The sequence below is a fragment of the Tiliqua scincoides genome, chromosome 10 (assembly GCF_035046505.1).
Source record: "Tiliqua scincoides isolate rTilSci1 chromosome 10, rTilSci1.hap2, whole genome shotgun sequence".
In the NCBI taxonomy this organism is placed as follows: domain Eukaryota; kingdom Metazoa; phylum Chordata; class Lepidosauria; order Squamata; family Scincidae; genus Tiliqua; species Tiliqua scincoides.
This window is the reverse complement of record NC_089830.1, coordinates 256,336-276,780: the sequence shown is the minus strand read 5'-3', so window position 1 is coordinate 276,780 and position 20,445 is coordinate 256,336. Positions and strand designations below refer to the sequence as shown.

The 20,445-nt window shown below is 53.6% G+C and overlaps 1 protein-coding gene across 1 annotated transcript in view; it reads left to right on the top strand.

Annotated features, from left to right (window-relative positions):
* The window catches only part of LIN28A (lin-28 homolog A), a 33,651-nt gene extending 24,639 nt beyond the window's left edge, over positions 1 to 9,012 (top strand). Inside the window, exons 3-4 of the mRNA XM_066638951.1 lie at positions 5,495 to 5,679; positions 8,799 to 9,012. Of these exons, the coding sequence (XP_066495048.1) occupies positions 5,495 to 5,679; positions 8,799 to 9,012 (399 nt within the window). The remainder of the gene's footprint in view (positions 1 to 5,494; positions 5,680 to 8,798) is intronic.
* The last annotated feature ends 11,433 nt before the right edge of the window (positions 9,013 to 20,445 follow it).

Genomic DNA, 20,445 nt, shown 5'->3' with positions numbered 1-20,445 from the left:
TGCCTTGACCCCACAACTAAGGCTTTGTGACACCGTTGGGGTCCTGATTGCAAGGTTGAGGAACACTGAGCTAGAACATTTTTAGCTTGTGTTTATTTCTGTTTTAGAATATGGATATTATCTACAGGCCTGTATACACAAAAACAGCCAATCCCAGAAGGTAGTTAGACTGTTTGTGACTTTAATGAATTCTGGTGTTTTCACATCCCCTTGGTTCCTTCTACAGCTTACCAAGAAGTCAGCTGTTCTCATGGGGCAGTTGGAATTCTTGTCTTTATAATCAGCATTCACTCATAAGTTAGAGACCTGACTTGTGTGCTGCTCTTTGGAGGTCCTTGCCCTGTGAGAAGGCATCCCCCAAGCAGCTGAGAAATCTCTCCCAGTCCATGGAGTGAATGGTGGTGGGGTGTGAAACCTGGTGCAGGCAACAGGTCAGATAGGTTCGCCTGGCCCTGACCCAGCATGCAAAAAGCTTCCACTTCCTGCCTGGGAACACACCAGCTGCCTGCCACTCAGGGCTGGTGTTAGGCAATTTGGGCTCTGCACTGGGGTGGTGAGCAGAGCACCCACAGCTGATGCTATGGCATGGAATCTTCCATGCTAAGGTGCTGCAAGGAGTGTGTGGTGAGTGGAGCGTTGCCACTGGGTGGCCCACCTGCCTACCCCTGGGTCAAATTGGCTTGAAATTGCTCCCCCCCCCACCCCAAGGAGTTGCTGGTGATGCTTCTATGGGTGCCTTGCTATGGATGCTCATCCTGCTGAGTAGGAGGGCCCCGTGTAGGTGGGGGCCCACAAAAATGTTTCCCACTGGGCCCCGCAGCTCCTCAGGCAGGCCTTGCTGCCATTGCTCCTTTTCCTCTCATTCTTGGGACTGGAAGATGGAACAGAAGAGGGAGAGTGGAGAAGAGGGTGGAGGGTGAGAGTGTGGAAGATGCTTCCTTTTCTGCTCTGTCCCCCTTTCCCTTTCAGAGTCTAGGGAGTGGGGGTGGAGGGGCAGTGGAAGTGGGTGCTTGGTGGAGCCCCCCCCCCAGTTTAGCACCTAAGGCAACAGTTATCCTCATGCTTTAGTTGGCCCTGCAGAAACGAGTGGTGGCGGGTGAGGCTGGCATTCTGCAATGCTGTTCCTTCCATGGACACATCTACTCACTTAAAAGTAGGACTGCAGCCCTTTAAATCAATGCATCCCTGAGATTAAAATGTGCCAAAGGTTGAGTATCCCTTATCCAGGGATACTAATCCCTGGTGCGGTGGCTAAGTTTGCAGACGACACCAAACTTTTCCAAGTGGTGAAGACCAGAAGTGATTGTGAGGAGCTCCAGAAAGATCTCTCCTGACTGGCAGAATGGGCAGCAAAATGGCAGATGCGCTTCAATGTCAGTAAGTGTAAAGTCATGCACATTGGGGCAAAAAATCAAAACTTTAGATATAGGCTGATGGGTTCTGAGCTGTCTGTGACAGATCAGGAGAGAGATCTTGGGGTGGTGGTGGACAGGTCGATGAAAGTGTCGACCCAATGTGCGGCAGCAGTGAAGAAGGCCAATTCTATGCTTGGGATCATTAGGAAGGGTATTGAGAACAAAACGGCTAATATTATAATGCCGTTGTGATAAGGCCACACCTGGAGTGTTGTGTCCAGTTCTGGTCGCCACATCTCAAAAAAGACATAGTGGAAATGGAAAAGGTGCAAAAGAGAGCAACTAAGATGATTACGGGGCTAGGGCACCTTCCTTATGAGGAAAGGCTACGGCGTTTGGGCCTCTTCAGCCTAGAAAAGAGACGCCTGAGGGGGGACATGATTGAGACATACAAAATTATGCAGGGGATGGACAGAGTGGATAGGGAGATGCTCTTTACACTCTCACATAATACCAGAACCAGGGGACATCCACTAAAATTGAGTGTTGGGTGGGTTAGGACAGACAAAAGAAAATATTTCTTGACTCAGCGTGTGGTTGGTCTGTGGAACTCCTTGCCACAGGATGTGGTGCTGGCGTCTAGCCTAGGCGCCTTTAAAAGGGGATTGGACAAGTTTCTGGAGGAAAAATCCATTCTGGGGTACAAGCCATGATGTGTATGCGCAACCTCCTGATTTTAGAAATGGGTTATGTCAGAATGCCAATGCAAGGGAGGGCACCAGGATGAGGTCTCTTGTTATCTGGTGTGCTCCCTGGGGCATTTGGTGGGCCGCTGTGAGATACAGGAAGCTGGACTAGGTGGGCCTATGGCCTGATCCAGTGGGGTTGTTCTGATGTTCTTAACTACAATTCCCAGAAAGCCTTGCAGGTCTCTTGTTATCTGGTGTGCTCCCTGGGGCATTTGGTGGGCCGCTGTGAGATACAGGAAGCTGGACTAGATGGGCCTATGGCCTGATCCAGTGGGGCTGTTCTTATGTTCTTATCCAGACTGCTTGGACAGGAAGTTGCCTGGATTTTGGAATAATTGCATCACTATCATGAGAACTGCTTCCTCTGGTTCTTTTCACTGTTCCCCATATGGGTGTCTGCTGGTCTGTTTGCCATTTTGCAACAGTCTGTACAGGGACACACCACAACCTGTACCTGCGATGTGTGTGGGAAAGAGCACAAGACCTCCTGGTGTTCACACTACAGAAAGTTTTAAAAAAAGGTCTTTCAGATTAGTCCAGATAAGGGAATCTTCCTGTACCACTTTATTACATTTTAAAATCAAAGAGTTGAAACTGCAAGTGGCAGTTCCCACCTTAGAAGAGGGGTTCCCCTTCGGCTCTCACACCTAGGGAATGACTCTTCTAAATTGAGCCCTTCTGTGAAATATGCGTACCTATCAAAGAAGCATGCCTTTTTCTTTCAAAACTGACCGTAGAAATATGCAAATAGTGTGAATTTAATTGTTTAGGCACTTAAGACTAATTTAATGATGTAACTAAAATTTGGGGGGATAACTGTTTCAATGTGTAGTGTATCTCAACTGGACAGAAAAGAATGCACCCTATCTGAGCCAAATGGCTTTATTTGCAGGGCTAGAGTATTCTTTGCTCACTGTTGAATCTAATTATCCTAATTAGTTTCTGCTTAGAAAACACAACTTGTATAGATTTTGATTTTTGGGGGGGGAGCAGAATCTTATTCTGGCAAATCAGTCTCTATGAAAAGGTTAGAAGAAACTATGGTGGAACTGAGCCACAGAATTTAACCAGCTCTGCTTTTCTACAGAGCCCCAAGGGAGCTGTGACGCACTGGCAAACTGAAAGCCCCATGGCAAAAAAGGGGGGGGGGAAGGAGAGTCATTGATCAGCTTTTAAGAAGCGTTAGGGAACGGCCCTTAGAGACCTGATCTGGGCCCTCTGCAGATGTTACAAGTAGGGCAGTTCAATGGAGACTTTCAATGAAGCTGATTGAGTTTTAATTAGTTAAAACTCAGTGCGTGCGTGCGTGCCTGCTGTTTCTGATTGTCTTGGGTTCTGCCGGTGCAGATGCACTAGACCGGGGTGGCCAAACCGTGGTTCACAAGCCACATGCAACTCTTTGATGTACAATGTGCAGCTCATGGAAATATGTTGGCTGAGCTCTTTTCAGCATCACAATTAATATAAAAGGTAAATAAAAAATGTTTTTATAATTATTTACCAGTTATAAGCTGAGAGTCCACTGGATTAAAACATAGATTTATTGTTCACAGTGAATATATATATATATAAGAATTTAAATGCTTCTTAAATATTGTGGCTCTCAAACATCTGAAGTTTATTGTATGTGGCCTATACATTAAGCACGTTTGGCCATCCCTGCAGTAGACACTATAGAGACTGTGGACCCAGCCCTATCCAGCTTTCCAGCGCTAATGGACCCCCTTGAGAAGGCCTCCATGACTACCCCCCACACCACACCACAGGATGCAGTGCACACCCTGTTGGCACGGCTGCCTCAGTCCTGGAAAGTTGAATAGGACTGGACCTTGCATACAACTGAACAGCCAAGGGTCTTGTGGAACCCAAAAGTCCATAAAAGTTACAACTTGGTAGCACCTTCCATCAGCAAAAACCTCTGTTGTCAGTTGCATGGGTGTTTCAAGGCATGGGTTGTCAGAGGTGGGTGTTTAAAGATACTGTCTCTAGATACCTGAGTAAATCCAGGGGAGAATGATGGGGAGAGGGGAAGGGGGCAGGGCAAAATGGTTGCACCAGTGGCGTAGCTAGAGAGAGTGCAAAGCATTATGTTTTGCAAGGAACCTCACCCTAGCGTGCAAGCAGCCCCTCCCCTTCAGAGCCATTCTGGGCTGCCAAAGTTTTACTCTCTCAGCCTGCAATGTTTCCAAAGGAGAGGGGGGAGTGAGGCTCCCTGCAAAACTTAAGCACCTTGCACTCCCTCTAGCTATGCCACTGGGTTGTGCAGAGCAAGGTTTAGCAGGCCTGACCTCTCTGGTTGCAGAATGCGTGTGCACTGCTCCTTCAGTCGGCTAAAGTTAACAAGACTCAGTCCCCTGTCCTGCACTATCCCTTTAGCTGGTTATGGGAAGACTTCTCACCAGCAAAGACCTCAACCCCAGGGACGTGTGGACAATCTCTTGCTCTTCCTCGCTCACGCTCCGCTCCCCTTTGCCCGCCTGTTCCGTACATTCCTGCAGTCACCACAGCAGAATGGAATCCCCACTTCACTCATTAGGTGAGCACTGATTTTTCTCGCTGCAGGGTTTGTTGCAGGTGACCTTAGATGACCTTATAGGTCCCTTCCAACTCTATGGATCTATAATCAATGTGAAGTTCTTTGAAAATGGCAGTGCTTCTCACGGCGGTAAGGAATCTGAACCTTGGGCAGCAAACTTCTTCAGCTGGTGATGTCCTTTTCTGGGCTATTTTTGCAGGCTTCTGGCAAGAAAGCCCTTAATCATGTGAGAGCTTAGCAGAAAGAATAACCTGACTCTCCAGTTGGCCACATGTTGCCACTCTCCCCGCTCCCCACTCCACTCCCAACAGAGCATGTCCTTGTGGATCTAACCACTTCCCAGGTCAGGGTCTCGGGGCACAAAAGAGCCATCTTGCTGCAGCTAAGCAGGACTAGTCAGTGCCTGGGTTGACAGTCACCTGGGAGCCAAGGAGGCCACCTTGAGCTCCTTGATGAAAGACAGATGGGATGTCAGCGTAAGCACCGTGGCCTGATCCAGCAGGGTGATTCTCACTCACCTTCTAAGCAAGCATTGCTTGGAAGCTTTTCTGTGTCTGTTCTCCCTGGAACACTTGGTGGTGGATGAAACTTGAAGAGCAGAGCATTGGACCAGAGATGTATCTCTCCAGGTCTGCCACAGGTGGAATAGGTGACCCCTTGTCTTTTGTGCCTATCTTTGAATGTTTGGTGTTTGCACCATCATGTAATTTGAGAAGCCCCAAACAGATCCAGAGTCCGGCTTGTGCTCTGGTGAGCCCACAGTGCTGAGGACCAAGTTTTGCCTCGCGGGCCTCCCCTGAACCTTCTGCTGTGGTTGATCTTTCCTGCCCCTCTGCTGCTTTTCTGGTTTCCAGAGCAAACTGCACATGGAAGGGTTCCGTAGCCTGAAGGAAGGAGAGGCCGTGGAATTCACCTTCAAGAAGTCCTCTAAGGGGCTCGAGTCCATCCGAGTGACTGGTCCAGGGGGCGTCTTCTGCATTGGCAGTGAGCGGAGACCAAAGGGGAAAAACCTCCAGAAGCGCAGGTCGAAGGGAGACAGGTAAGCCTTTCCCCAAGCACCTGTTTGGTGGGCTTGGTTTGCACAAAAGCCTGTGGTCATTCCTGTTTTTTGGGTAGGGAAGTCATGCAGGTGCAACAGGGTCAGTGCCCGCTACAGCTGAGCTCTTTTAACTGTGAACAGATCTCAAGATGTTTGCTGCCCTGTAAGGGCTGGACCTTCTGGTTGATACAGAGCAGGGTCTCCAAACTTCTTGGCCAGAGGGCCGCATCAAAGATCTGGCGTGGTGTGAAGAGCCAGAAAAAAATTTAAATATAAAATTTAAATAAATAAATTAGAGATGGAACTTAGAGTGAATAAATGAATGAATGGGCTGGTTCATTCCACCTCTCGGCCCTCAGAACACCCTCCAGACACAACCAGAGCACAGTTCTGGTCATGTTTGGTTGAGTGGGCCAGAGGCTTTCAGGGGACAGAGGTTGGTTGCAAGCCGGAAAGAGGCTTGCTGCGGGCTGCATCTGGCCCCCGGGCCGGGGTTTGGAGACCCCTGATCTAGAGCAATAGTGTTAATCCTGCTGGGTGGCAGTCCTCCGAGACCCTTCCTGGCCTTGCTGTTCTTTCGCCCGAGGTGCTAGGCGTTGACCTGGGAACCTGTGCCTGCAAGGTGAGGGTTTGGCCTCCCTCCTCTTCTGCAAAGTCAGCGGCTCTCGGGCCCACACGCACCTTGCCACTGCTGCCTCTTCTCCTCAGATCGGTCACACGCCAACCACATCCTCCTTCACTGTCCTCTTTGAACTGAGCAAGCCTGCAGAGACTTGAACAACACTGTCAGTTTCTCTTAAGTATATCTCAGACCTGAACTGGTTTTGGGCGCATCTATTAACTATCAACTTGCAACACCTGACTCCATGGCTTCCCCTTTTCTGGCTGTGGCTGTGTGTGCATGCATGTGCCTTGCCTCCTTACTGAGGATTCCACTCCATGCATCCACAGTCCACAAAAGCATCCACCACATTTGTTAAGTCTTGAAGGGGCTGTGACTGCGGTTCTCAAGCTTTTTAGCATCAGACACATTGAAAGAAATGTCTCACTTTTCCAGCCACTTAAGTCTCTGTGCAGCAGTGCTCCCCCCTCCCAAGCAGCAGCCTGGTTAACCCTTGAGACACATATCCTTATCTGCCCTGTCAAGTTCCTGAACCACCCAAAATTGGGTTGTGACCCACTGGTGAGCCGTGGACCCACAGTTTGAGAAAGTAATGTGGCCACAATTACTTCCAGGATCGGGGGCCGTGGGCAGCATGTGGATTCCTGGTCATGGGGCTGCAGAAGGGTTAGGAGTGCAACTGAGTCAGCATGACTAAGCACCAGGGCATTCAGTGAGACATCTTGCTCATGTCGATGAGTTGTCATCAGTTTCTTATGACACAACCCGCGTTGTCCTCGCATTTGTCTCCATCTCCCTGAGAGCTAGAAACTTGCTCAGATGTGGTGGAACAAAGAATTTGTGGAATGCTGCCTTCAGGGAGGATGCTAAATTTCTCATATGCCTGATGGAATGACCTGGACAAACACATGTGCACAGATGCGCAAGACTTGACAACTGCAGCCACATGGAGCTGGCTGCCTTGAGACCAGAGCTTTGCAGCACATGGAGGCTGGTGGCTTTTGACTTGCCTGTGGCTGGGATTGGACTGCAGGGCCCAAGACGCTCCCCTCAGCCTTTTAAATGAGAGACAGATGCAGATTTCTAGGGAAAGGGCAGAAGCTCCAATGAAAGGGCAGAGGTCAGAAGCACCCGGGGCTGAATAGCACGGCCCAGTGCCCTCATTCTGCGGACATGTGTTTGCAGGGTGGAGCTGTGCAGCCAGTCAGTGGGTTTCCCCTGATAAAAAAAAGCCTTTGTGTTTGCTCCAGCAGTTCAGAAATGAGGATCGATGCCACCCCGTGGCACTGAGTGCAGGAAGGAATGTGTATGGGGAGAGACCTTCCCTAGGGACCCAAATCAGGGACCCAAAACTTTCAGATGAGAAGCCGCCTCTGTCGGTCTTACAGCTGCCTGGGGCAGGTCAATCACAGGCAGTAGACACACTTGGTGCCTGTCTCTGAGGATGTTCACAATGGGAGACGAGTGTCTGTGGTCTTTGGAGCTGCAGGCCTGCTTGCTCTCGCTCTTTCACTGGGACCCAGGACAGCAGTTGCTTCACATAGGAGGAGGTGGCAGGTGAAGAGAAAGGAGCAGGAGGCACCCCAGGACAGTGGCCCTGGGCCCATGGGCTGCGTGTGGCTCATGTGACAGAGTTTGCGTGTCACCGTGTGGTGCTGCCATGAGCGGAGTCAGACCCTGGTGTGCTCTGACTGGTGAGGGTCATGTGAGAGCCCAGCCTTTTCCCAGCCCTGCTTGTAGATGCTGCCAGGGAGTGCGTTTAGGGCCTTTTCCTGCACAGAAAGCAGGCAGACCCCCTCCGCCTCCAAACGGTGACCTGGTTCCCCCCCCCCCCATTTCATTCCTACATGCTCTTCCAGTGAGTTGTGGTGCCTTCTCATGTGGAATGAGTACCAGCACATGGGGAGGGCACAGATATTGCCCTCGGTCTCCCCACCCCACACATATCTGTCTTTTCCTTTTATAGTGGTGGTTGAACAGCTGGGATCTCCCCTTGTGTGCCACTGACTGTGTTTTGGCAGAGCAGAGCTGCCCCCTAGTGGTGTTCAGATGCATGTTCTTTGTTCCTTACACATGCTCATTTAGGACCATGGTACACAGGCCGGTTTGGTGGCTAACTTCCCTCCAGGCCCAGCCCCACACAATAACAGAGGTGTGCTCCCTGCAATTAGGGAAACTATCCCCAAAGCATGGGGAGGGCATGCCCACACCGGGGGTGCCTTTGTCTGTTAGGGTGGCTTTAAAAGTAGGTTGAGCAGGTGCCCTCCTGGGGCAGTTCGGACAAACCACTCCTCCCAGGATGCGAAGGAACTGGGATGAAGCAGCCTTGCGACCTGAAGCAGGAGCTGGACTGTGGAGCCTCAGGCTGGGCGTTCCAGGAGGGAGGGTGCTGCCACTGGAAGGGCCTTGCTCTTGAAGAGACAGTGCCAGGCTAACTGTGGCCTTCAGCCAACACGCTCCCTTTTCCTGATGCTTCTTGCCTTCTTTCCTCCCCCAGGTGCTACAACTGTGGTGGCCTGGATCACCATGCCAAGGAATGCAAGCTCCCACCCCAGCCCAAGAAGTGCCACTTCTGCCAAAGCACTGCCCACATGGTGGCTAACTGTCCGGCCAAGACGCAGCAGTCCCCCGGTTCTCAGGGGAAGCCCGCCTACTTCCGGGAGGAGGAGGAAATGCACAGTTCATCTTTCCTTCCCGAGACGCGGGAGTGACGCCTGGAAATCAGTGGGGGGCAACTGGGTCCACAGGCTTCAGAGCATCAAGTCAGCAGCAACAGGGAGCAGTAAACAGCCTCACCCCCCAGGCTTAGGGGGCAGGTACTGGGCAGGGGGGCAGCAGCTCTTGCGTGGAACATTTGGCACAGGGAAAGCCCGGCCCAACCGGACCCTTCCCCTCCTTCCCATGTAGGAGGAGGCTGTGTGTCCTCTTGGGTCAGTTCCAAGAACTGGGGAGGCAGCAGCAGCTCCATCAATCCAAAGGTGTTTTCCAAGGTATCTGAAGAATGACCAAAGCTAAAGAATTTGGATCTCAGGGCGGTGGTGGTACCATATGGGTCAGGGGGTCAAGACCTGTGGCTCTGTGTGCCCTCCAGCCATAGTTGCTGAATTCCTAAGGAAATGCTCTAATGTGACAGGATGGCAACATTAAGGCCTTAAGGAAACTTTAGAGCCAGCCACGAAAATAGCTGGGAGCACCCCCACCCAATGAAATGGCAAGAATGGGGATGGTGCTTGGCTTGGCTCCTGCCTTCAGCTCATAGCTCCATGTTGTCCTTTACAGGCCTCTAGGATTGCAAACAGTAAGATGCCACACCTTAGACTTTCTACCCAAAGCCTGTCCCCCCATACCCGAGTTGGAATCCATATTGTCCAAGTTGAAAAATGTGGACCTCAAGCTTTGGAGAAAATGCAAGCTGGCCTATGGTGCAGATATGGGGCCAGGAGGGTCTTAAACACGCACATGGAACAGGCCAGATGTCACTGCCCTTGCCTGTGTTGGGGGTACAGTTTGAAAGTAAGTGCTCACAGCGTGCCATTCAGGTAACTTTGAACATGATTGGGATTCCAGGAGTCTCATGGAGAAACCTCCACATTTCTGCCAATTTTAAGCACAAGGGCTGTGAGGTCAAGTCTTTCCTGTGTTTCTGGCTTTGACCCCCCCCCCCCAAAAAAAATCAGGTAAAAGCTGCTGCTCCTTTGCCCTGCCTTGTCCCCCCACTTTTGCCTTTAATTTATTTTGTTCCCGCGGACAGCTGGACTTGCCGTGCGAGACATGGGGAGGGGGGGGCGGTCTCCCTGTCTGCTCTGAAGCCGTGATATGAAACCTGCACTACGATGTGCGTGAATGACGTATCTTTGGGTTTCCTTTCTTTACTTTGTTTTAGGCCATTTTTGAAGTATAAATATTCTGTTTTGTATTTTTGTATATTTTAATCTGTCAGAGGGAAAAAAGGAAGAAAAAGAAGAAAAAGACATGCGTCCTGCAGTGTATTCTCAGGTATTCTTGTACATCTCAGGGATGGAAGAACCTCCGCAACCTCTTGTGCTAGACTGGAACTCTGTGTGTGTGTGTGTGGGGGGGGCCTCACTTTTCTGTATTGTGGCGTTTAAACATCACAAGGAACAAGGAGCCTGTTTGCAAATTGTAGCCTGACCTTGCTGACTGTGTGCTGAGGTGGGCTGATGTTTTAGGCACTGTGTTTCAACAAAGTCGTTTTTTTCCCTTTCACTTTAGTCTAAAAAGAATTTGGGGCACAATCCAGTGGAACATTTTTCTGTGTGTGTCTGCTCTTGTCTGACTCCCATTCCCTTTAAATGGGTTTCTGCAGGACAGCACCCTCTGGATTGGCCTTGGACTGTTTGGTGTTTAACCCTTAGTTTCCTTAGACTGTTTTGTGCATGAAGAGCTAAACCGCCAACAACTGCCTGTGCAAGACACCGTGCGCGTTAAATGAGTGGCCAGATGGATCCCTCACTTGGACTGCTGGGGATGGATTCTTTTGAATCCTCCTGCATGAAACACAACCTCTTTGAGAGTTAAACTCGTCTGAAGTGGTGCAGTCCTACCACCGCATTCTGCTGCCCACATTGTCCAGTAACAGTGATGAGGTGGTCCAGCAAACTGTAGACCTATTAGACTGCAGGGGAGTCAGTTGCATTTTTGAATGCTCCCTTCAGTAAAATGATCCCCACAAGAAGAAAACTAGTCCAGCAGGTTGTGGGCTATTTTAGAGACTTGATGTTCTACATGCTTCCTTGCAGGGAGGGTGTTTTCTTTTTTTAGCACACAGAAGCATTCCAAAAACAGTGTCTTGCCCTTGCAGTCTGGTGAACAGGAGGAGAGCACAGCCACAGAGCAGGACGTCTGACAGCACCATCTGTGCCCCGCCACGGTCTCAGTTTCTGGGCAGGACCCAGGTCTTTGCTCCCAAATATCTGTCCATTCCGGGTGTGCTTTCCACCAGAGTGGTGCTCCTGTGTGGCAAGAGGAAAGGGCAGGTTGGAGGTGCAACAGAAGGGCAGCAGGATGGGAGATGGTCGGATCTGACCCACAGGCAGTCAGTTGCAGAGATGACTGAAGTCACAGGCTATTGGCTCTCATTTATTTCTGGGTTGTGTCCCATCTTAATTAGCCTCAAGGTTAGGGCACGTCAGGCAGCACCAAAATCCCCTGGGATGGCCGTGGCTCTTCCCATCATCCTGGCCTTTTCTTTTTCCTTCTCTTCCCAAGTTAGCCCAAAAGTCTGGGTTTCTTGTGCATCTGCCTGCAGTGCAAACTGCACGAAGAAATTTTCCAGAGAGGCCTTTGCTTCTTCCAACCAAATGCTGCAGGAGGGAGACAGGAGTCCGAATGCCCACCTGCGGCTTCAGAGTCTGTGGCTCCTCGACGCTCCGCTCCTTTTGGTCTTGCGGTGTGAAAACGGCTGCCTGGGTCTTGCTGGTTAGTTGTGCCAAAATGGGGACCTTTAAGGGTTCTGTGATTACAGCAAGAGGCGCCCCAGACCCGCAAGCCCCCTTTGCACTAATTGGCCTTTCTGGTCAAGTACAGTTGGGGCTCCAGCCCAAGCCAGCTTCAGCTTGTGCCCGCCAGTGTCCCGTGACAGAAGTGAGGGGCACTTTGCTTGGTGGAGTTCCACACAGCTAACGAGAGCTGGAGGAAGGCGGGGCAGGGAAGAGGAGGCCCCAGGGAGGAAAAGCACATGGGGGGCCTCTTGCAGTGGGGGGCACAGAAGGGCTGGAGATGCCCAGCTCCACCAGCAGGCAGGAGCAAAGCCATGTTGGTTGGCATCCAAGTGACCAACTTTAGTGAACCATGTTCAGGGGAGCAGAAGGTCAAGGGGACTGTAGATCTCTGGTGGTGCATCAGCCACCTGCTTTGCGGCAGACAGTCCTCCCCGACTTCTCTGACTCTGAATAAGCAGCCGGGGAGGGGCCTCCATTCCTCAAGGAACTGCATTGCCAGTGTCTTAAGAAAGAGCCTGCTCCCCCTGGAGTCCTGCATACGTTCCCTTTCAGGGCCACTTGCAGGCTTTGTGCCTGTGAAGAGAAGTCTGGCTGCAGGTTCCAGTCAGAATAGCAAAGACCAGGGGCTGTAGGGGCTCCAGGCTCTGTTTCCTCCCTGGCGGGAGTTGTGGCCGGGAGCCTGCAGGCTGCAAGTGTTGGGGGTGCTGGAGAATCTCTGCGTATCTACCTCAGGATGGCTCCTCTGTGTCAATGGGGCCAAATGCAATAGTCGGGCTAGAGCTTGCTCCGGCCTGCTTCGAGGAGCGGTGCTTCCCCAGACCGTGCCAATGCTGAGTGCTGCCCCTTCAAGCTTCAGATCTGTCCCAAAGAATCAAGTGGCGTGTTCCTCCTGTCCCCTTCTAGGTGGTTAGTACGTGTACATATGTAAGTCTTTTGGTTTCTGTCCAGTTTCCTCTTTGACAATTGTTTACAGACTGAAGAAAAATAACCAAAGCATGTGAGGGGCATTTTGCAAGGGAAGGGGGGGGGACACGGAACCCTCTTTGCACCTCCCCACTTTGCAGTTTTGCCATGTGGGAGCTGATGGGGGTCTAAGGAGCCTCTTGCTGCAGCTGCTGGGAGAGTTTAGTCTTCTAGAATAGCAGCAATTTGCCTGTAAGCAATGCTGGGCAACAAGGATGACTCTTCCCAGCTTAGCCCTATTGCAAGGGGGCAGCCCTGCTCTCTGGAGCAGCTTTATTTTGACGTGTCCCAGGCTTCCTGGGGCTCCTTCTGCTCTGTTTTGCAAACAATAGCTGCTTGGAACAGGCCATGGCGTGCCTGATGATCCAGGGGGGCACTATGCGGGGGGGGGGGGGTAACAGTGTGAATTGCATGCAGGCAAATGCCGCGCCTGCACTCAGGGTCACTGTGGAGTGGGAGCACTGAATGTAGTGGGGTGGGGAGGGGAGGGGAGGGGCAATGACTGCTTGAGTGGCAACGTGATTGTGTACCAGGAAGACAAGCGAATGTAACTCCATGTTTACTGCTAGCAACCAAAGTGTGTTTTATGTCAAACTCTTGGATTTTTATGAAGTGGGAGGGAGGGGGGAGTGTGGGGGTGATTGTGGGGGGGGTTCTTTGGGAGAGGGGTCGTGCCTGGGCTGCAGGGCGCTGTCCCAGCAGCCGCTCCTACTGATTTATGTCTTGCAGTGAAGTCAAAAGAGTTCCCCTCTCCGGTTTTCAGTTTTGTACAATGATGGAAAATGATGGAAAGAAATAAAGTTGATGGCTGATGGTTCCCGCTGCGCCTCTTCATTTCAGGCTAAGGCGATGCGTGTTGGCCCTGGGCTGGGCTGGGCTGGGCTGGGTGCTGGGAGTGGCTGTGGGTTCAAACTCTGGCCCTGCCACAGACTTCCTGGGCAAGGGCAGTTTCTGCAGAAAATGCCCTCCCATATCAAGCCTCCAAGTGGGATGCAGACATATGACTGCCCCTCCCCCCGCTAGGCACAATGAGGCCCACTGCCTTGGGCACAAGCAGGAAACCCCTGAACCCTGACCCGGAGGCATCTTGTCGGCCACCGTGGAAAAGGGGATGTGGGCTCGTTGGGTCTCTGGTTTCTGCCAGGAGAGACCTTCCTTTGTCCAGCAGGATGTCCTCAGGTGCGGAGGGGACGGGTCATGTCAGGATTCCACTTGGTGGCTCTGCCTCCAACACTGACGTGCCTTGCCCCACCGTCAGCCTGGTGTCTGCTGAGGGGACCAGCTGCAGCCTGAGCTCCGCAGCCACCTGAGCAGGTCTGGTCCCACCCCCTTCCTGCCCGGACCTGCCGGCATCCTGTCACCCGGCAACCCAGCATGCTACGCGAGAGGCTCTGCGGTCCCCATCCCGGCCAGTTCAGCATCCCTTGCCCATCTCGTACGGCCCCTGGGTGCCCACTGAGGACGAGGAGCCTGCCGGCCACTTGGGGGGAGCCCTTGGTCCACAGTGCAGTCTCCAGCCCCACCCCAGAGAGCCTAGCACGGCCTGAGGGCCTCCTCCTCAACTGGCATCCAGGACTGGGGTGAGATGCCAGCAGGTAAGGCACGTCGTGCTGCTGCTGGGGGCTCCTATCCCCCAATGGCCCTGCTAAGAAATGACCTTTCCCAAACTTCCACGGCACCCCAGTGGACCATGTGGCACACAGTGTGCCACAGCACACTGGTTGAAAATCATGGAGCTAACATGAAGCACTGCTGTCTTTTGTTCAGTAGGTTAACACGTAGGGTTAAGTGCAGGCCCCCCTTCAGAAATGTACTTGGCCCCTTCGGTGGCCCCTCTTGTTCTGATGCTTCCGCTGCTGTTCAGAAGGGGGAGGGGAGACCCCTTTGCCAGAGCCTCTGGTTTTCTGGGGCATCTGCTAAAAAGCTTTGGCACCGGCCCCCGTGAATCTGCTCCTGCCCAGATGGCTGTGTGTCAGCTCCACGGAGCTCGCAGCCTTCTGTGCTGCAGCTTGGTTCAAGTCAAGCTGCTTTCCAGAGCTCGGGTTGCTGCACAGGTGTCACCCGGCCCTTGCTGGAGGCTCTCCCTGCCCCCCCCCCCCGCTCCCCAGGATTGGCTTTGTTGCAAAGTCTTCCGCATTCCCACTTGTGTCTTAGCTGCACACCTGTCTCTGGGCTGCAGTTGCAGGTGAGAGCAGCTGTGAAGAGGTGTCGGCTGTGAAGCGACCGGCCTCTTTTCTCTGCCAGGCCTCAGATGGGCTGCTGGCCCTGGTCCCAAAAGCAGCTCGCCTGGATCCGTCAGCAGGTGCTGCTCCTGCCACACCCGGCTCCTCCCAGGCAGGCGAGGAAGTGAAGCTGAAAGCAAAGCGCTTCTGGCGACAGAAAGATCGGGAGCAGGTGGGCAGGTGGGGCCTGCGCTCTCAACTTCCAAATGGCCCTCAGAACTGAAGGGCCGCCAGGGGCTGCCCCAGTGCCCAGGAAAAGGGGCATCAGGAGACGACTTTCTCGCCTCTTCTCGAGGAGTGCGATGAGCCTGGATGAGCTGCAGAGCGTCAGGAGTGATGCGAACTGGCCCGGGGTGGCAGCACCCAAAGACCCTCTGGACAGATGCGGCACAGGCAGGAGGAGGAAGAGGAGGAGCAGGGAGCAGAGCACTTTTGGCAGGTGAGTCTCGGGATGGAATGGGAGGCGTCTCCAGGGTGGGAACAGACCAGGGGCTTGGGGGAGACAAGTGTGGTGAGGGTGTTTGGTGCGCATTCTTGTGTTAGATGAGCAGGCGTGTGTTTGTAACTGATGGTGCCTGAGTCTGTGTGCACGCAGGGTCAGGTGTGCTTCCAGGAGAGGGTCAGGAGAGTCAAATGGGTTGTAATGTTGGTGCTGACTCAGATGCTTTCCTGGCCCGTCAGCAGCACACGCTCACAACAAGCATCTTGTGGCACCTTCAAGACTGACACTTTTTTCAGCAGAAGCTTTCACGAGTTAGCCGACGCTTCATCCGTGGACCACTGACTGGGGACGACCTCATGAGCCTGAGTGAAGCGTCTGCTGGAGTTGAGGGGTCAGCTTCGAAGGGGCCGCAAGGCTCATTGTTCTTCCTGCTGTGGCAGGTGGCCACGACTACCCCACTGGAGATTGCTTACAAGCACATGAGACAGAGTGGTGTCGTGCCAGTGTTGTGACATGGAAGCAGCTTGGAATCTGTTCTGTTGGGCTGTCATCCCAGGAAGATGGTGTGTGTGTGAAGTGCTCTGAACATCCTGAAGCTGTGTAGAAATGCCAGGTCTGATTGCAAGGAAGGCACATATATGTATCGATATTGGTGTGCCAGGAGCACATGTGTGCCTGAGGATGGGTGCATTGGTGTTTGGGACTGGCAGGTGAACTTCTGTGCAGTCAATGCCTGTTGCTACATGTGCTTCAGGGAGCAAGTATGTGGGCATGTTTATGTTGAGGGACCTTTACATGTGCACGCCACAGTTATGGTGAACATATGTGCATGAGCTGCCTCCAGTGAGGCAAAGGTGAATTGTGCCCTCTTTTATATCTCCTCCCCTACTGATTTATATAGGCTTCAAATTGAGCTTATCCTGATCCTAAATGCATACCCTTTCCGCATGTATTTCAGTGTATTTTATTTACTGGTAAATCTGCTAGAGATCACAGTCTTATGGTCCAATCCTATCCATGTGATCCACTGGCAGCTCCTGAAATCGGAGAGCATATCACATGGTCCGCCATTGTGGCTGCCTCTCCATTGATCTGCAGAGTGTGGCCACCAGCGCAGACCATGCAGTCCATCCATTGGCGTGGTCACGATGGTGATGGGGGCAGAGTTTGGGTCAGGCTGGGCCGGATCAGGGGCAGGGTGGGGAGGATCTCTTTGGCAGTTCTGGAACCTCCACCCCGGGCCCCCTTTGGCCTATGCCGGGAAGAGAGCTGGCGTAGGGCCGTAGGGGCCCAGGCAAGAGCTGGAGAGGCAAGTAAAGTTTTTGTTTCCTGATCTCTCCTGGCTTGCCTGGTTCCCTGCTGGTGTGGGGGACACAGCAGAGGCTGCACTGGCAGCCCTCAATCCTGCTCACTAGCAGGGCCTAGGCTTGGGCTGTTTAGTTTAAAGTGGGGGCTGATGGCTTTATCCTGTCAAAGACAAAAGTAGATGTACACAAACCACCTCTGACCAAAATTCCACTTCATTTGCTGTCCCTGTTTTTTTAGATTTGTTCTGTTGATGTCTTACACATACACGTGCTGAGTAGGCATGAGTCAGGATTTGTGCAGCGGGTTTTGTGATGTGCTCTATGGACACTTGTCGGCCTGTGTGTGTGCTCCCCGTCGCCTCCTCAGTGCAAGAGGCCGCAGGCTCTGTGAAGGAGTGTGCTCCTCTGTTTGCATTTCAACAGGAGCTGTTTCAGGAAGTGGCTGAGTCAGCCCTGGGAGTGCAGGAGATCATCTTTCAATGAACAATTATTCTGGATTTTTCTGCCGTGCTTCCTCTTTGCTCGGAGCAAGTGCAACTTGAGCCCTTGTCTCCTGCTGCATGCGTGACAGAAGTACCACATGGATACCCGGCCTGCCGCCCTCTGCCTTGACAGCATCCATATGGCGCATGGCCTCCTGATCAGATGGCCACAGGCACAGAGTGGTGGGAGAGATGTTTCCGTGTGGCTCGAACCCATGCTGCTGCTGGGTGTGTATGAATGAAACAAGCGCACGGCCTGCACCAGGTGTGTCCAAGTGGGCCAGAGGTGGCTCCTCCCACCCAAACGTTGCCTTCCTCCCAGTCGGGACAGCCAATGACCCAGGCTTTGGGCTTGCTCCATGTAGGGGAGTGGGCTTGTCACATGAGAATGTGGCTGTCACCTCACTGCTGGCACCTGTGAAGGGAGGCTCCAGAGCTATTTATTGCTGAATGGGTGGCTTGGGTTTCTTGCTCAACTTGGGTCATGAACTTGCCCTCTACTTGGAGACCCCTGTGAGCTGGGCAGCAGAGGGAGATATCTGGGGCAGGTGGTGGGTGGGCAGCCCTGCCTTTGAGAAAGAAGGGGGTGGTGCCAGGTGGCCTTTTCTGCCACTCAACAATTCGAAGCCTGTACAATTCAGGTAGCCAGTTGTTGGGGTTGGGCCCAGCCACCCGCCCCAACCCCCGACTTGCCCAAGGAGGGAGGGGGTGCAGCAGGTTAGCCCAGGGGGCAACTGGGCAAGCTCCCAGACAGGGCTTGGGGCCCCGGGGAGAGCCTGGCTGCAGGCACAGGGCCTCTAGAGAGGCAGAGGAATGGGAGGGTGGGCTGGAGCCCCCACCCCCTCTGGAGCCCGCCAGGGAGGAAGGGGTGGGGCAGCCAGGCTTCCTCAGAAGGGAGAGGGCCTGTGATGGCAGGGGGGAGAGGTGTGCTGGCAGACGGGGGCAGCCACCAGAGAGCTGGAAGCGCCAGTCCAACACCGAGGAGGAGGAGGGACAGGGTGAAGTGGCCCCTCCCCCACTGGCAGCCTGAGGCCCTGCTCTGCTGGACCAGCCCCAGGAGGGGACCACAAGGGCGACCCCACCCTGAACCCACCAAGCTCTGCAGGGGTTTGAGTGCCCTGCCAGCCTGGCGTGGCCAAAGTGTGCGGTGACTGAAGGCCAACTAACGTGGCTCAGCATCCTGAGACCTTGAGGGGCAAGGGGCAGAGTCTCAGGGTGGAGGGGCAGCGCCTGGCAGCAGGGCCTGGAGAGGGGGGGAAAGGGGGTAATTGGTGCCCAGGCCCAGGGTCAAAAGGGGGCCAGGAGCCAATGGAGGGACCCAGAAAGTTCCTGGGATCTGACATTTTCCTGTCAGACTTGTTGCCCATACGGGATGCTGGGCACACTGCTGAAGCCACACGGGGGTTTCAGACTTTGCCAGCTGTGTCTGCCCTCCCCTGACCTGCTTCGCCCCTCCCCTTCTGCTCACCCGTCACCACCCTCCCCCGCTCTGTTTCATCTCTCCCCCTTTGCAAAAGGGCCCCCAAGAAACTTTGTTCCCCCTGACAGCATTCGCTTCATGGGCTCTGCCTGGCAGCTGTGGAGGGTGAGAGGGAAGCCACGGGGCTCGCCAGGGCCCCGAAGAGAAGCACCTGGCTTTGGGGAAGGCCCCGAGGGGGAATTCTGCCTCCAGAAGCAGGCAGGACCTGTGAACCGTTTGGGGCGTAACTTGCGTGCAGGTCTCTGAACTTCCCTGCAAGAATTCTCATGCCAAGCTGATGGGCATGAATTAGCCGCGTGAATGCTGCCTTGCTCGTGCCAGGCTAGGAGGGGAAGCAAAAAACCCAAAGGCTTCGTGAAACCTTCTAAACACGCACAATCACACCCACGTCATTTTGATTAAAGCAAAATAAATGGACAGGGGATTTTTCTAAAGATTTCTGTTGCTTTATACATACCGACATACATAAAAGGTTAGACTCGGGCAACCCAATCCTGAGCTGCCGGCAGCACCTGGGAGGCACCTCGGGAGAAGGGGACATTCTTCCCCCCAAGTAAGGGAAGCAGCCCTGCAATTGGGCTACTCTCTTTAGCGCTGACCAAAAGGTCCGCGCTAAAGTAAAGGCGCTCGTGTAGGGCATGCAGACCTGCACAAGCGCCCTGGATCCTGCGGAGCACAGCTCCGCCTCTCTCCCTCCCCCGACACGTCTCCCACCCACCCCCTGGCGCACCTCCCCCCTCCCCGGAACGCCTCCCCCGTGCCCCTGTCCACGCCCCGCCTCCCATTCCACAGCCCTGCGGTCCAGGAGACCACTGAGCCGTGGAACCTGGGCCACTGCCCAGCGCTAGCCCAGCACCAGCTGGCGCTGGGCTAGCACTGGCAGGAGCCCAGCAGTGAGCCCTGCAAATGTGCCTTACAGCAAGTTTGCGACTGTGGTCTGTGGCACGCAGCCGTGCCACGGACCACAGGATTGGGCTCTAAGATGGTAGTGAGTCGGGACTGAGGGTTCAGGGAGGGGCAAGGCAAGGTGGCAGCTGCATCTCCTTAGATTTTGTGGTGGTTGGGGGTGAAGATGTTGGGGTGGGCAAGCTCTTGGTGCAGAGGGAGAGTCTGAGGAACCGCAGGTGTGTTTCATTGCCGAGGGCCTCCTTCACTTGCCCTTGGCCTTTGATCTCCACCCTGCTTGCTTCCTTCTGGTTCCAACACCTCTTTCTTCATTTCACTTCAGGGTGAGCGAAGAGGAGGAGGAGGAAGGCTCCGCCTGTGCAAGCCATGCTAGTGAGTCTCCTGGTCCCAGCACTCCACAGAAATCAGCACCAAAGGTGAGCCCTTTCGCTGTCACGCTGCAGGCCAGCCAGATCCAGGGTCCTCTGAGGGTGGCTCTGGCCTGCAGGAAGCCTCCTTCTCTCAGGATCTCTAGAAGGTCTGCAACCTTGTGGTTGTGCCATCAGTGGCTTGTGCTTTACAGCAGGCAGGGAGCCCTGCCCCGAAGGGCTTTGAGTCCAGCAAGAGGCACAAGGGAAGCACTGGAGGAGGGGAGTGACGGTCGGGGGAGCAGAATAGGATTTCTTGTCATGTACTTGCGCTCAGTTGTAACAGCATCAAGGCAGTCGTGCTGCAGGCTTCACGGAAGATGCAGGTTTTGAGGAGACATCCCACAAGTGATCCAGGAGGGAGTTGTGGGCATAAGGGGAGGAAGGGAGAGCCTTTTGGAGGGCTGAGGAGAGTTGGAGCTGGAGGAGCAGTGAACTGGCAGCAGACTTTTTTAAAGGGAGTAATTATTTGA